General features: G+C 35.2%; 1 protein-coding gene across 2 annotated transcripts in view; it reads left to right on the top strand.

Annotated features, from left to right (window-relative positions):
• Positions 1-15,586, top strand: part of LOC136037203 (TSC22 domain family protein 1-like) — a 98,366-nt gene that overhangs the window by 61,889 nt on the left and 20,891 nt on the right. For both annotated transcript variants that reach the window (XM_065719780.1, XM_065719779.1), the window contains exon 5: positions 8,024-8,144. In XM_065719780.1, the coding sequence (XP_065575852.1) occupies positions 8,024-8,144 (121 nt within the window). The remainder of the gene's footprint in view (positions 1-8,023; positions 8,145-15,586) is intronic.

Genomic DNA, 15,586 nt, shown 5'->3' with positions numbered 1-15,586 from the left:
CTTTGGCAGCCGAGCCGCTACCACTTGCTTCAATGTGCTCTTCTAAGTCAGATGACTGTATTGCCAACTAGCCAATTTAACGAAAATTAAAATTTGTGGGGGTGTACAAATTAGAACTGACATGAGTTGTTTGAAAACGATAATTAGGTTTTATCTTTACAACCAATTTGTATTTTAATTGGCTTTTTGTAGATTGAAATTACTGCTGGGAAGTGAGTAGATTCATGAGACTAGTAAAATTTTAACTTCCCAGGAATTTGGTTTCATGGTTTATGTTAAAGTAGTGCAGCTTTCGTATAAAACTTTCGTATTATACAGCTTTTAATTAATTGGCGAATTTGTTGAAAGATTAGTGAAAAACTTAGAAGTGAGGAAGGGAAATGACTCGAATAACATTAAATTAGGGCAAGAAAATGCAGAATACTGGAATAATGAAGTTTTACAAGGAAATATCAAAAAAAAAACTTTCCCAAAAAGAAGTTTTCCAAAGAAAATTAAAGGTCATATTAAAATTAAGATCAGCAAAAATAAAAATCTATAATAACTCAAACTCAAAACGTCCAGACATTACTATTAAAGAACAGATGAAACTAAAACCAACAGAAATTAAATCAACAATCATAGAAAACAAACATACAATACATACCTTATAAGTGAAAAAATAAATCTTAAAACATGTAAAACCTAAGTTGAATATGCAAATCAAGCTTAAAATTAACAAAAAATCTTTTACTATTAATAAAGGCCCGAAGGCCTCGCTATATGATCTCCAGACTATTGGACAAAATGAACAAAATGAACAAAATGGTTATCTCAAAATTTTGATCTGATGCGTTGTGGAAAAAAGGGCGTGGGGGTCTAGATCCCCTCCGATCACTCTTGACTCTTAAATGGGGCACTATAACTTTCGATTTTCAATCTATTGAGTCCCCTCCAAAGTTATACGACTACTTCTTCCATTTGAAGTGCCTCTGGGGAAAAAACAATAATAAATAAATAATAAAACATTGAAGCCCTATGACTTTTACTATAGGCAAGGCTATAATTTCGGCTCTGATTACCTCTGCATCTTGAAGGAAAGCAAACTCCAAGTACACCATTAATTCAGTCTTCAACACTGAACATGAAAATCCTTTGTTTGATAAACGATTTTTGTCGCAAACTATCTGTCCCTATGGTAAATTCAAGAACCTGTAAAAACTAGCTGTTTATCCCGGAAAAAGTATTTGTTAATGCTTCCTGAAATCTTCTATACTAGCTTCTGTAATGCTATCAGCCCTTATTTCTTCACTGTCAGTTCTTTTCCAAGATTCGTTGATTTAGTATCGACTGAAGTAAATCCTCGTTCATTATCGGTCAATTCCTGAAAATGTCTCCTATAGAGCTCATCTGAATTTGCATGCCAAAATATTTCTTTGTCTGACTGGTTTCGAAAGGGTGCTATAAGGGTCGAAAATCTTTCTGCAATTGCAAAAAATTGCCTCCGGAATAAGCTCTCAAATTTTGCTAAACTTCTTGGGTTTGTGATATACCCTTTATTATAAACCTTCTTCGCCTTCTTTCACTAGGTCTCTTTGGTTATCGGTTAGTTCTAGATGGTGCCCTATAGAGCTCGTCTAAATCCACTGGAGACGCAAAAGTTAAGCCATCAACGCCAAGATACAATTTTCTTGTTTTTTGAAGATAATGAACTGTAACCTGCATTTGAGGGCCTTGAACCATTCTAAATCGATGAACTATCTCAGAATTTATATTTTCCGGTTTTGGGGCAAAATTAGTATTTTGATACCCAAAACGGCCTAAACGACACTTTGTTGTGGCTCGATCTACTTTGTTACTCGGGTACTAGATATATTTATCTCTTATGCAGTGAGCCCTCTTTTGATTGTCTACAACCAGTGGTTTGAGACGATCACCCTTGGGGAAAAAACCAGACGCACCAGGGCTACCCCAATAAAAACGTGATCTTCCTTAGTATTCAAGGTGGGGGACCGTAACCCCTGTGTTCAGAGTTTTTGACTTAGATGATTTCACTGGTTTACTTTTTTATTTGAATTAGACATCATTTTTGTAGGGTTTTAGGCTGTTTTAGAAATGCTCAAAGATTTATCTTTTTATTTCAAATTATTTTTCAGTTGAGTCTGAATGAAATCTACTGTTTTTGAAATATCGTTAAATAAGAAACATTTTTCACTTCACGGTTTTAATCACTTTGATTTTTTTGAAATTAAGTGTCCTTTTTTAAAAACTTTGCTCTATCTCGATTAAGATGTAACTTGGTTCAGATGTACCCGTCTAAACATCCAATATCGAGAAAAGGACTAGCGAACCTTAATAAATACTTAACTGAAGGAAGTGAATGTATCCAATGAAGATGCTGAAAAATGTCCCGAAAATCCAAGTGACACAAATGGCATTTGCTTTCTCTTTTTTTTTTGTATTTAAAGTTTTTACAAAGAGGGTTTTCATAAGGACAATAAGCAGAAATTGAACTACATTGCAAATCAAAGTATATCCATATTACCAATTTATGCTATAGACATGGGTTCATTTTCTCACTGGATAGGAATTCAAAGTCGTTACTTTTAAAAACAGCAAGGAATTCCGTTGGTGCATTTGTGCGAGTTTGTTACGCCTTTGCGGATACCGAATGTAACATTACAAATGGGACGATTGGCTGGAAATAATTTTGTCAGTAAGTGTATCACCCTGGAACATACAGGGTAGTAAGATCCTCGGACTTCTTATTGTTTTTTTTTGTTGTTGTTTTTTATTGTTTTTAAATAATTGTCATAAAAATGCACAAGTTTTAACTTGGTTAGAGTAAAAGTTTGATGTATTCTGGGTTCTCATCTGGAAGTAAGCTAGGGAGCAGGGATGTGAAATTCTTCCGTCATTGAAGCCAGGTTGTGAGGGAGTAAACCTCTGCAAACGCTCTAACAAGACATGGAGTCTGAGATTCTTCCGGAAACAGGATCATTGGTGAAACAGACTGGCTAGGGGTTGTAAACGAAGTTGCTGTAAACAAAGCAAAGTAGCATTTCGATGTTATTCTAGCGTCCATGGATGCTAGATTTAGAGGAGCCTCTTATTCTTCTCGGAGCTAACCAAACCGGATCATGGTCTTCCTGGGGTTTTCGGAAAACAGTAAAAATGATTTGGAAAACGGCTATGCTTGGAATAATTGAGGCTATCTCAGGCAAAAATAACATGTCGCCACATTAAGTTTGAGTGTGTTATCGTTCCTGTAATTGTTGTGTAATTTTGTCAGTAAAAAATTGTCGATTGCATCAGTGATAAGCAATGTTTTTTTATATAAAATTCAATGTTGTGTCTTGTGATCATATTAGATAAAGGTAAGATTCAATGACCTCTCTTCTGCCAAATAAATTTCCTGGTTGAAAGAAGCAACTCGTGGTCCTTTTAATATTTCATTTAATGCAGAAAACGAGAAGATCAATAGCGTCACTTGTTAAGCAATTCTTGTATCCTTGCTACATGAATGTTTAAGTGAGGCCTGCATTAAAGCTAGTGCCAATTTTCGGAAATTATTGATTCGGAAATTGTTGAATCAATTGGGCTTTTGTTCATCCATGCACCCTTTAACGAGAGATATTTTTTTATTTGGACAAGCCCGCGTCCAGGGGGGTACGGTGTTTGGCCCTTTTTTCTCTCCCCCGAAATTTTTGTCTGACTCGTAAAAACGTAACAAAAATGCATATAAACAAAGTTTTGATGTTTTGTCCAAAGTTTTTTATTTATGACTCCTACTGAGAGCATAACTAGAAAATTACTCGCGCATTGTAATGTCGTCTGGTATCATAACTTGATGTGCAATTTGTTGATTTTGGGGGGAAGGTATGGAAGGGGCGCATAGCTGCTTTAGGTGCCCGCGTAGACACATAGGTCACAGAAACACAGATATAGTTGCTTCGATTAGAACAAAAAAGCAACTGACTTTGATTTGCTTTGATTGTTGCTGTTTGTTGTTTCCTTGTCATGGCTGGCCAGTTCGGCTTAAAATCTTTCCTTGTTTGTTTTCGATTTAAACAAGATGTAAATTGCCCATCTTTCCTCTAAAGAATTGACAGTTGAGAGGGACATGAGGTGGTGAAGGCTACAACCTACTTGGTTATAAAATCCTAGAGATTGAATTCTTTTATTATGATTCTGCTTCAAACAAGATGCTATACCCACCTTTTTGCTAAATAGCTGTTGGGTAGAGGGGGTTTGTTTGAGGTACCAAGACCCCACTTTATCCCTCACATCTAATGGATTGAAAATCAATGCCCTTTTTTTTATTTAAATTTGGAGAAAAGTTTGGCTAAAACAAATAGGAGATGGAGCGATGCGAGAGGTTGATGAAGTCATAGTACTTTGGTCCATGGTCGTGTCCCATAAATTTTAAGCCAATCGGTAAAAGTACAAAAATGCCTGCCTATCTTTCTGCTGAGATCAAAGCTTCTTGCGTAACTCTGATTCAAACAGCGTGTGATTGATACTCGTTCAAATAGGGTGCAACACGCTGACCTTTCTATTGAAAAGCTTCTGTGGCCATGATGGAGGCTCTGGCCTATTTCTGTTCTCCCGTCCTAACAATCAAGAATATTTTTTGATTCTGATTCAAAGGAGTTCCAAGTTACTCTTCTACAAAAAAAAAAACTCCGATGGAAGAGGCTGGGGGATGTTGGATGTGCCACGGGCCCACTTATGGCTTTCGATTTCAGTTTGGATTTAGAGGTTTGAATTTTGGCTCAACACAAGGTGCGACGTTCCTGGTGTTCTGCCAAAAATGTAGCAAGAAAGGAGGATTACTTGAACGACAATGGGTTCAATTTTTGCTTTCAGTGGACAAAATCAGAGATAAATTATAAGGGAGAATCTGTTCTTCGAAGTTCAACTTATAATTCAATTACCCATCTTCAAGATGAATGCCAATAGAGGAGAGATTGACGCGAAAGTTCATTGTGGGATATCCCCATTTTCAGTGTCTCGGTCTGGCTACCCCTTAGAGCAAATTTCGGATTATATGCCTGATATGGGATTGGTTTGATAAGTATTGACATGTGCTATCATAATAAACTCACGTTTATAGCCTACTCTTTGTTTTCGTGGATCAAGTTAATATCATGATTCTTAATTATTTGCATTAAATAGGACATGCTTTTCCTACGTTTTTGAAAAAAAATATACACTGTTTTCCGTTCTTTGCCCAAACATAGTGATTGCAAACCCATCATTGCTTCTGTGGTGAAGATTCAAAATGTGTTCTGCCACTCGGTGCGCAAATTGAGCTGCTGATCGATTGTGTTGGATTTAGGGAAATGGATAATAAATCTCCTTTCAAATCACAGTCGCCAAATCTTTTTACTACATTTAGTGTGTATTAGTTCTGGACAGCCTCACTGTTTTGGCTTATTCTTTCAAAGGTCATTAGAGACCGATCAACTGTCTCCTATACTCCTTCGGTTTCTTGCAAATAAATAGATATGTTGTTGGGCCAGTTTCTTGGACGGAAGCTAATCAGCAAAAAATAATAAATAGAGGAAAAAGAACTGTTCATTTTGTTTTGAAAGTAATCATTCAGAAGCGGGACATTTCCTGTCCTTTCAATAGGGAAAAGAAGGGAAAAAAACAAAATGAAAGGCTTATAAATATTTACACTGCTTCTAAAATTACTCTTGTTTTACGTGCAGAAAAACAAGTAGTCGGTCTTTTTCTTAATTTTGTTTGCCAGCTGTGTATTTCAAATTAGCCTTCTTACGAAAAGTTTTGTTGGGATGAAAATTGATCCAAACTGTTATCGAGGACTTTTCATTGTGTATGTTACATATTAAATATTATTGACATCTGGTCGTGTTAGCAGTGACATATAGTTTTGTCATATACTTTCTGTGGCTCTCTAGCCCCCCCCCCCCCAAAACATAATAGAAACCTGACAAGGGAAAAAGTTGTTGTAAAGCTAAATAGATTTTTGTCTTCATTTGCCTTTTCCGTCAAAACCCTGTAAACTGATTTCCAAGTTTTTGAAAAGTTGACGATAGAAAATTTAAAGACTTTACCTTTGAGATTGATTTCAAATGTATCCTAGTTTAATCTTTAACCTGAAAAGTTCTCTTAACAAATAAAAAATTCCGGAATACTATAACGAGGCAGAAAAATCACTATTATGCCCAAAAATAGCTAGGAATCGCCTTAAAAGTGTCTGAAAAGCTATTAAAAATAGCTTTAAAAAATTTAAAAAAAGCCTTAAAAGCTATTAAAAATAATAGCTGAAACTAGAATAAATTACTAGGGATAACGATATGGTTTTTCGTTGATTCGTATCTCCTTCACACTTACATTTCGATTTGGAAATGTTGTGCCCCTAAAATTTCTGCGCTCGAGGCAAGCGCCCCTCCTCCCCCTAAAAAAGCCTCTCCATAATTATTATCTGGGATTGTGCCCTTATTTTTTATACTTCGAAAGTGGCAGGACTATGCTTCATATAACTGGATCCAATGAAGTCCCATGCTCTGCCTGTTCATCTATAAATCGCGTCAACCGACCGTTGTGATATGTAACTTTTTATTATCCAGAAAAATTGACTTTTATTCACTGAGATGAAGCAATAAAGACTAAAATTTATTTAAACGCCCTTAATGATTGTCCATGTTCAAGGTCAAACCCCTTTTCTACGTTGGAAGCAATATCTTAACCAAATGAAATATTAGAAAATATAGAATGTTAAAAGAGAAACTAAACGCTGGATCTAGGGCAGGGACTGGGCATAGCCTAGCTTGACCTTTTATTAAGTTAATGACAGTCCTCCCGCCTTTTTTCTCTTTCGGAACACAAGAAATATCACTAAAGGACCCTATTTGTCCTTTTGAACAATTTTTAAAATAATGTGGTACTGATAAATAATAATTTTGTCACGGCAAGTGCCATGACAAAATGACCAAGCCGCTAATCAACAAGTGGCAGCACTTAAAAGCAAAGACATAAAGATAACTTTGCAATGCATGATCTAGTTACAACTTCAACTTCAACTTCAACTTTTTCTTTATTCAACTTAAAAAATACAAAAACAATATTATGTATCTGGGCCACGCGCCACGCATGGCACGCCAGTCGTAGCTCGTGCCAAATGATACAAATCGTTTTTGAAAGTGAACAACCCAATTTTTGTTGAGATGAAGTTTTCTTTTCCTTTTTTTTTTTTTTTTTTTTGTTATTTCCATGTCTAGAGAAACTGGCTTATTCTCAAAAGAAATTCTACTTGTGGATTATTTCTTGTCTTACATTCTCTCATCTAGAAGGACTATATATTTTCTATTTTGGGTGCACACTGTCACAGTTTATTTACCTGTACATGCAAAGTGACATAGTACGCCACCTCTTGGGTTTAATAAGGGTGAAAAGAAGCTAATTTAAACCCCTATCTTCATCATTTCTCCCCTCCCTTTCTTACTCTTGTTTCTCTTTTTCGCTGCTTTTATTTGAAAAACATTCCTAAAAAACCTCTTTAATAATATTTTGTGATCCATCCGTATCTTTTTTTCTAGAGACGTATAGTGAGGCAAATGCGTCATGCTCACAAGGGAAGAGCAAGGGAGTTGCCCTCGAGTGCGTCTGGGTGTTCAGTAAACTGAGTTTATTATGTGTTTTTATCAATATTTTGCTGATTCATTGAAGTTTTTACTTCGGTCTGTAAAATAATCGTTTAAAAAGATCAGTCAGTCGAAATGGTCTGCATTTTGTTTTCTCTTAACTTTCTTTCTCTCCTATTCTCTATTTCAAAAATGTGGGTTTTGCGGAATTACTTTAATATATTAATTCCTAATATCTCTCTTTTTAAAAAGGGATACTAAATACTTGGAAATAGGCCTACCAATTTGTAGGGAAGATATTTTCTGTGTGCTTACTCCCATAGAAGAGCTGATTGACGGTTATTTATGATATCAACTGGTTGTGATGTTCCCACGGACCTTGCTCATTCAAGTTATATTTCCATTGTTTGTCATTAATATTTGCGTTGCAGGACATAGTTAAAGATCGGCTGATTCACGCTGTTCGAGAGGAAGTGGATGAACTCAAGCTGAAAATCGAAGAGTTAAATAGTCGGATTCGGGAGTTGGAAAGTGAAAATTCAATTTTAAGAGGTAATACGTTGTATATTTTTCCCGGGAACTGAACATACTAGAACGAATTATCCAGTTTGTTTTTCCCTTTCGAACTATGTTACGGAGAAACGCTACTGCTTTTGCAGTTTTATTTATTTTTTCTTTTTCATGGTCTGTGACTGGACGATGGTAATTGGCAAAATGGACGGCTTCTGTTCGGTATGGAGATCGTGAAGCGGGGGAAAAATTTATTAAGATATTGGCTAGGTTCCAGCAGTTATTCAGAAAAAAACATTTTTTCTTGCTAGTCTACTAATTAGTATAAAAAAGAAACAAGACAAAACTGTCATAGCTTCGAAACTAAATATTTAGGGATCATTTAATCCCTAGTTTAGTTGATCATTTAATTTAAGTTTTTAGGGACTCAAGTAAATCATACAATTATTTCCTCACGCGCATGATCGAAAAGTTTGTATCTCTCTTCAGATTTATTGGAAATAATTCTGAAAAAGTAGTTAAGAATTCACGAATTCTGGATATTTTTCATGATTTTTCTTCCAGCTGCGCATTTCTTAGGCATCATTTAATGTCAGACTCATGTAGAGCGTAGAATTATTTCCTCGTTCCCCGAGATAGAAAATTCTGTATCTTTTCAGATTTCTATTAAATAACTGTAGAAAAGTAAATTAAGAAATCGTAATTCTTGTTCTAGCCTTGATTCTTGAGGAATCATTTAATGTCGAACGCGCTTAGAGAATGCAACTATTTCTTCATATCCCGAGACAGAAAAACATGTATTTCTCTTTTCAGATCTTTAGAATCCGGGAAATCCCGAATTCTAATTTTTGTGTAACTTTTGATCGTGATTAAATTTTCTCAAATTTTATACGCAGATAGGGTTTGGGCCAGAAATCAGATAAATCAGTCAAGCTATAATCTGACTAATAGGTGGGGGGAAAGGAAAGGGGCCCATATTCTTGGAGTTTTCACATCTACCCAAAAGGGTTGTCATATCTCAGCCCAGCTTGACAAGAAATAAAAGTTAGTGTCCAAGTTATGCCATTAGGCTGTCTATGCAGTTCAACCCCTGCTGGGAGAGAGGGAGTAATTAGGTCCCTAAATGCATGTTTTCCGGAGATCTGTGAGAAGGAGTAGCCTGTAATATTGACCGAACATGGTGGCAAGTAAAAACTAATCTCCTAGTTATGTATTTGGGGGTTCCCCGAGATAGAAAATTCTGTATCTTTTCAGATTTCTATTAAATAACTGTTGAAAAGTAAATTAAGAAATCGTAATTCTTGTTCTAGCTTTGATTTTTGAGGAATCATTTAATGTCGAACGCACGTAGAGAATGCAGTTATTTCTTCATATCCCGAGACAGAAAAATATGTATTTTTCTTTTCAGATCTTTAGAATCCGGGAAATCCCGAATTCTGATTTTTCGTGAAATTTTTGATTGTGATCAAATTTTCTCAAATTTTATACACAGATAGGGTTTGGGCCAGAATCAGTCAAGCTATAATCTGACTAATAAGTGAGGGAAAAGAAAGAGGGCCCATATTCTTGGAGTTTGCACATATACCAGAAAGGGTTGTCATATCTCAGCCCAACTTGACAAGAAAATAAATTTTAGTGTCCAAGCTATTCCATTAGGCTGTCTAGACGCAGTTCAACCCCTGCTGGGAGAGCGGGAGTAATTAGGTCCCTAAATGCATGTTTTCCGAAGACCTATGAGAAGGGGTAGCCTGTGATATCGACCGAACATGGTGGCAAGTAAAAACTAATCTCCTAGTTATGTATTTGGGGGTGCGTACCAATTTTGGCGTCTGTGGTGATTATAGAAATTAATGGAAAGTAACAGAAAATATTGTCTTTCTGCCTTTTAGGAATTTGTGTTTGATCCCACTTGTGTAGGTTGAACGGGTCCCGAAATTTTTGTCCTTGAGATATTAAACAATGTTTTGTTGCATACTAAACGAAACTTGGTGGTAAGTAAGAGCAACTGTCCCAGTTATCCATTTTGGAGATTAGGATTTGATTCGAACTTATCACTCTGGCTTATTCAATTCTGACTTGTAATTGTATTTGTCAGAACGTGTTGTCGATTTTGATCAAATACTCTTAAAAACAAGGTAGTTTCTGTGAAATTGTTTTGTTTAATTTCACTTTTTTATTGGTATGATGAATTCTGGAAAAATAGTGGGTTTATTGAACCTTTCTTATTTACTTTTTTCGACTTGTTTCTATTACATTGTGCCCTTATTATAGAATATTCACTTGCCACTTAACATTATTGCGCATGGGAAAGAAATAGGGCGATTTCCATTATATTGAAAAATAGTGGCATAAAGCACAGTTTTATTCTGTTTTGATCGTTACCCTTACATAAAGCTTCTATTAACCTCTTCTCCCCTCAGTGACCAGATTTGAATCTCATATGGCACTGAACGAGCAGTATTAAAAGTTTAAGTGAGTTGTTATTGTTTATGTGGGATATAACAGCAAAAACTGCTTAAAATGCATTTTTACTTTTTGTGTGTGTGTGTGTTCTTTATACGAGCACTCTGGGAAACAAAAACTGAATGTTAATGTGTGTGTGGGTTTCGGGATGATGTCAGAAAATTGTTTTTTTTTGTCTTCTCATGGCTTTATTTATATATTTTTAAAAGCTAGTTGCTAGTCATTCTGTGTTTGGCTTTTCTCTGAGTTTTTAATGAATTTGCTGATGTCAAAACATACATTGGTTGTTTGCAGAAATTAAAGAACTATTTTTGCCAATTTAAATAACGGGCTGGTCACCATGTTAAGAAAATATGTGATGTATCAGTGACTCGAGTATGACAACTTGTGGGTTTAATGAAGATGCTCTGTAAGTAAGGGCCATATATACCTAATATGTGCCGAGGTTTTCTTCTTTTAAAGACTATGAAATTTTGCATGAATCTGCAAGGGGAAATCAGAACAATCCAGTAAGTTGTGTGAATAATATGCATCTCTCAGATAGTACAAACTCACGTGATTTGAAATTTCAGTTAGGATGAATTCTCATTTTTGTGTTCATAATAGAAAGGGTCAAAGTATGCTTATCTGCTAGGTTTTATTTTCTTTTTCTTTTTGTCTTGGTCATGTTAGTTTTCATTTATCTATTCCGACTCAAAGAAATTTTTCTTTGATCTATACTGACTAAAAATGGTTGGGTTGACATTGTTGGAGATCTATTTTGTTCTGTATTTTTAACTGCTTTAGTAACAACCATTAAGAGATCTTAAAAAAAACAATATTTCTTTGTGCTTTGCATATTTAAGAGCACCGGATTTAAGTCAATAGATGTAAAAAAAAGTAGATTTTAGATTTTATGAAAGTCTAGATTTTGAGGTTTTTATTCTGTGATGTTTGGGTGGGCTTCAAAATAGTTGAATTATTTAAGAAGTTTTCTTGAGCAATTTTTTATGCCAAATTGAAAAAGAAACCAGATTTTTTATTTTACTGTTTTTTGTTGATGCACTAGGAGTTCGGCAGAAAAAAGAAAACAATCAGAGAACTATCTAAAATGTTGAAACAAATGCTTGGATCCTATAATCAACAATGTCTCTTGTAGAATTATGTCTAAGGAAAGGAGAAGCGTCATGAAGGAAAACTATTAAAAATAGAAAGGAAACAACAGCAAGAAAGAACTGTGGGTGGTAAATTGGACAAATAATGAATAAACTATTTTTGGGGTTTTGCTGGATAATCTGGATGTGCTACCAAACATTTATGTTTCCACTCTTTATCCATTGTCACAAAATAAAGTCATAAACAAATGAAAAAATATACTTATGATCCATATTATAGAATTATCGCTCTCTCTCATCATAGACCGCTTTGATTACTTGTACTGTCAGACTAATTTAAAAAATACGAACCGGAAAGAAATATTTGGGTTTCTGCCATTTTAAACTATACGTCTGACCTAGAAACTTGCTTGAAAAACAATGTACGGTGGTGGTAACAGCTTTTGGTTGCTATTATTGCTACTATTACAGTAGTAGTAGTAACAGAGGTTTAATGAAGATGGAAGTTAAAGCGGTTCAATGTTGTATTCTATATTTTATAGCTTTTGCATCGAATTTCCCTGAAAGGCTTGGTTCGTAGAAAAGTAAGAAACAAAGATGGGTATGACTGCGTTATGACTTTTTTTCCAAACATTTCGTTGAACTGAAATGTGAGTAAGGAGCGATTTGTGCTTAGTGACCAAAAAATCTAAAACCGAAGTTTTGATGGCAATTTATACAAAAAGTTTATTTTGCTTAATGTGGTGATTTTCACCCATGGCCACGTATTATCAAGCAGAGATCAATATACTGCGCCATAAAAGATTATTGTGACCTTAAATATTTCAATGCATTAAGTTTAAAACTTGTCCGCAAAAAATTGTGAGTTATTATAAAGTCTTCCTAATTGTTCTCTAAATACCTAACCCCCCCCCTCCCAAGAGAGGACTGATCTTTATTGAAACTGATAAAACTACACTATCAAAATCAGTACATCAAATGAATCTATTGCAGAGCTTTAACGATCTTATTCAAAAAACGAATTTTGTATTTTAATCTGGTAAGGGCAATCATGGATGCTTGTTTACGGTCCTAGGATGTCGGGAGAAGGGTCATTTGAACGAAAATTACAAGTTCTAGAGCCATTTTTAGGTATCAAAAGAGGTAATATCACAGCAAAGCGGTGTTCAGTGCTATTTTACGAAATAAAACAACAATCTCTGCCTAAAGAGGGAACAATCATAACGAGTAAGAATTCCGATATTGTCAGTCAATTTGTAACATTTGAATCACTATACATTAGGCTTTTCAGATCCAGGTACCGTGATACCACGCAGTGGCACATTCAGTCGGATAAATATACGCAACCCATGTTCTTAAGTTTCATTTAACTGAGTCGATTCATTTTGGGCTTTATAAAAATATGTAATGTGGCATATAATTGTGCATCAGCTCTCACGGAGGAAACCTAGTTGTTCTTTCTGTGCATGGGAAGATTTGGTTCTGAGAATTCTAGTTTCTCATGGAGTTCCTGTGATTCTGGTGATCATAATTGATAAACCATCCCAGGGATGATCGTATCGATCCAGTAGTAGTAAATTTTTTGAGAGGGTTTCTTCGAATGTGATAGGGAGGTACCTTAATCTCAAAAAGTGCATCTTTAGGTCCAAATTTTCACTATCAATGTCTGTAACGGAAAACGGGAGTTTTTTTTTAATCAAAGTATTTAAGTATCCTGCTAAAAAGGGTAGATCTTAGCGTAACGACTGGTGAAGGGATTAAGAGGGTGGTAGTCTCTCTCATATTCAGGGTGAGTTCGAAAATGCTACTTAAAAACAACAATTTAAAAAGAAACCAACGTTAAAACTTAAAATGGACTGAAATATCCAATCCCTATCCTATGGAGGATAGAAACTAAATGCCCCTCCCACCTTCTTAACCCTCCTGCTATTTACATTGAAGGATGCAAAAGCTGAATTTCAAACGTTTTGAAAGGGAATCGGTTACTAAGATACTTACAAATACCAGCTGACTGTCTTTTCGGCAGTCTAAAATACTTGCTAGAAAGAACTATGAAATTTAAGTCGGAAGAGGGTAAGGGATGTGAGTCGTCTCACATGAAGGACTTCCTGTCCTTTGTGAGTTTCAACTTCGCTTATCACTCTCTTTTAAACAAACCTGTTTGTTTTTTTATATTTAATAACGACACTGTAGACCTCAAATATTAGTTTTCTTGTACCGAAATGAAAATACGGTACATGTCAGTTATTGGAAACATAATCAAGAATTACGCTTAAGTTACAACTCAGAAAATCGGTTTCATAGCTGCAAAAACAAGCGATGGATGATACAATGCATTGGACTAGACAGAATGCATTGGACTTGTATAATTTGTGCTATATATTTGCACATTGGGGTGGGGGTTAGGTTAGGTTGAGTTAAGTAGTGTTGGGTTATGTTTCCATAACTTTGTTTCTAAAATATTCTATTATCATCTTGTTGTGTTATGTTTTATTAGGATTAACCTAATTTAACTTTTTGGGTGTGTTCAATAGCCGACAAATACCGAAGATACTTTTAGACAAATTTTACCTTAATCGACATCCACATAACCTGTATGAAATAGAAACTATAGCAGTAAGCGTTAGGGGTGACGAAGGAGTCTCTTAACAGAACCTTCCTTCAGAGTGAAATTTGAGCTTTGCTATGATGACCTACACTCTTGATTTGAGTCTGTTTCTTGACATGCCAAGTAACTATGGAGTTTTCAGTGACTGTACACACATAAATAAACGGAGAAAGAAAAAAGAACTTGCATATACTATAGGAATAAAATAGCTCTTCTAAGTCGTTCTAAAGGTTTATATATGTTAAAGTTTGGTTATAAATGTCAAAAAGGGTTTAAAAACTTAACCTATCCTGTCATCATCAAACCTTGCATTAGATTGAAAGAGTTGACTGGCAACGCTGACTAAATCCATGGAGGAAAAAAGGTATTTCGGACTTTCACCGGTGAATGTCGATTTTCACCAATTTTGGACATACACGGTAACATATATATCACACACAGGAATCATGCAATGGAGTCACTCAAATACGATATGCCAGAGATATAGCCCTCCAAGAGTACGTGTGTTATACTATCCTGTCAAAAGATCGTGTGTTTCATCATCTCTTAACGTTTTTTTAAACGCGTTTTTAAATCTTTGGCTACTATGTTCTAAGATTCGTCATTTACTAGATGGCCCCTAAGAGGCCAACCATGATTGGAAATGTGAAAACGTCACTTTGTTCTACCACAGCTTGGTTTTATATACCAAATGAAAGAATATTTTTCTCTTCATGGTTTGTCCGTTTGCTGAAAACTCAATAGTTACTTGGTAAATGAACAAAAAAAAAATTGTGAAACTAGTGTAATTCACGGCATCAAAGCAAAATTTTCACCCTTAGGTGGGTAACCTTTCTAGTTTCAGTGTAGTATAATGCATTCTCCGCCTAGAAAATTAGTGAAAGAATTAGAGTTTGTTTGCGAATGTCCACGTGAATTGGCAGTGTACTTGCATTGAGTTTGTTGTGAAAGAGAAGAAGAAAACTGTGCCAGAATTGCCTTTTGTTTAGTTGTCAAGCAAAATAAAGGAAAGTACTTGCGTGTTTAGTTTTATTGTCTTGGCAATTATAGCGCGCAGAATAACTTTAAAGCCGATAATCAACTAGGGTCTTCGCTAAATGCCATTTAAAGAAATATAAGGTAGAGTTAAAGAAAAGCTAAAGGACTTGAAGTTTATGTTTGTTGTGTCAGTTTTGTTATTATATTTGATACTTGTGTATTATTCAGAACACACTCAATAAGTGAAGTTAGTTTCTTTCATGAAACGAACTATGATGCAAGCACATTTTATGAGAAAATCCGGTTTCATAGCCACAAAGACAAAACTCAATTTAGTTTGC

This window comes from Artemia franciscana, chromosome 16 (assembly GCF_032884065.1).
Source record: "Artemia franciscana chromosome 16, ASM3288406v1, whole genome shotgun sequence".
Lineage (NCBI taxonomy): Eukaryota > Metazoa > Arthropoda > Branchiopoda > Anostraca > Artemiidae > Artemia > Artemia franciscana.
The sequence above is the reverse complement of the archived record's forward strand: the minus strand, read 5'-3'. Positions and strand labels throughout refer to the sequence as shown.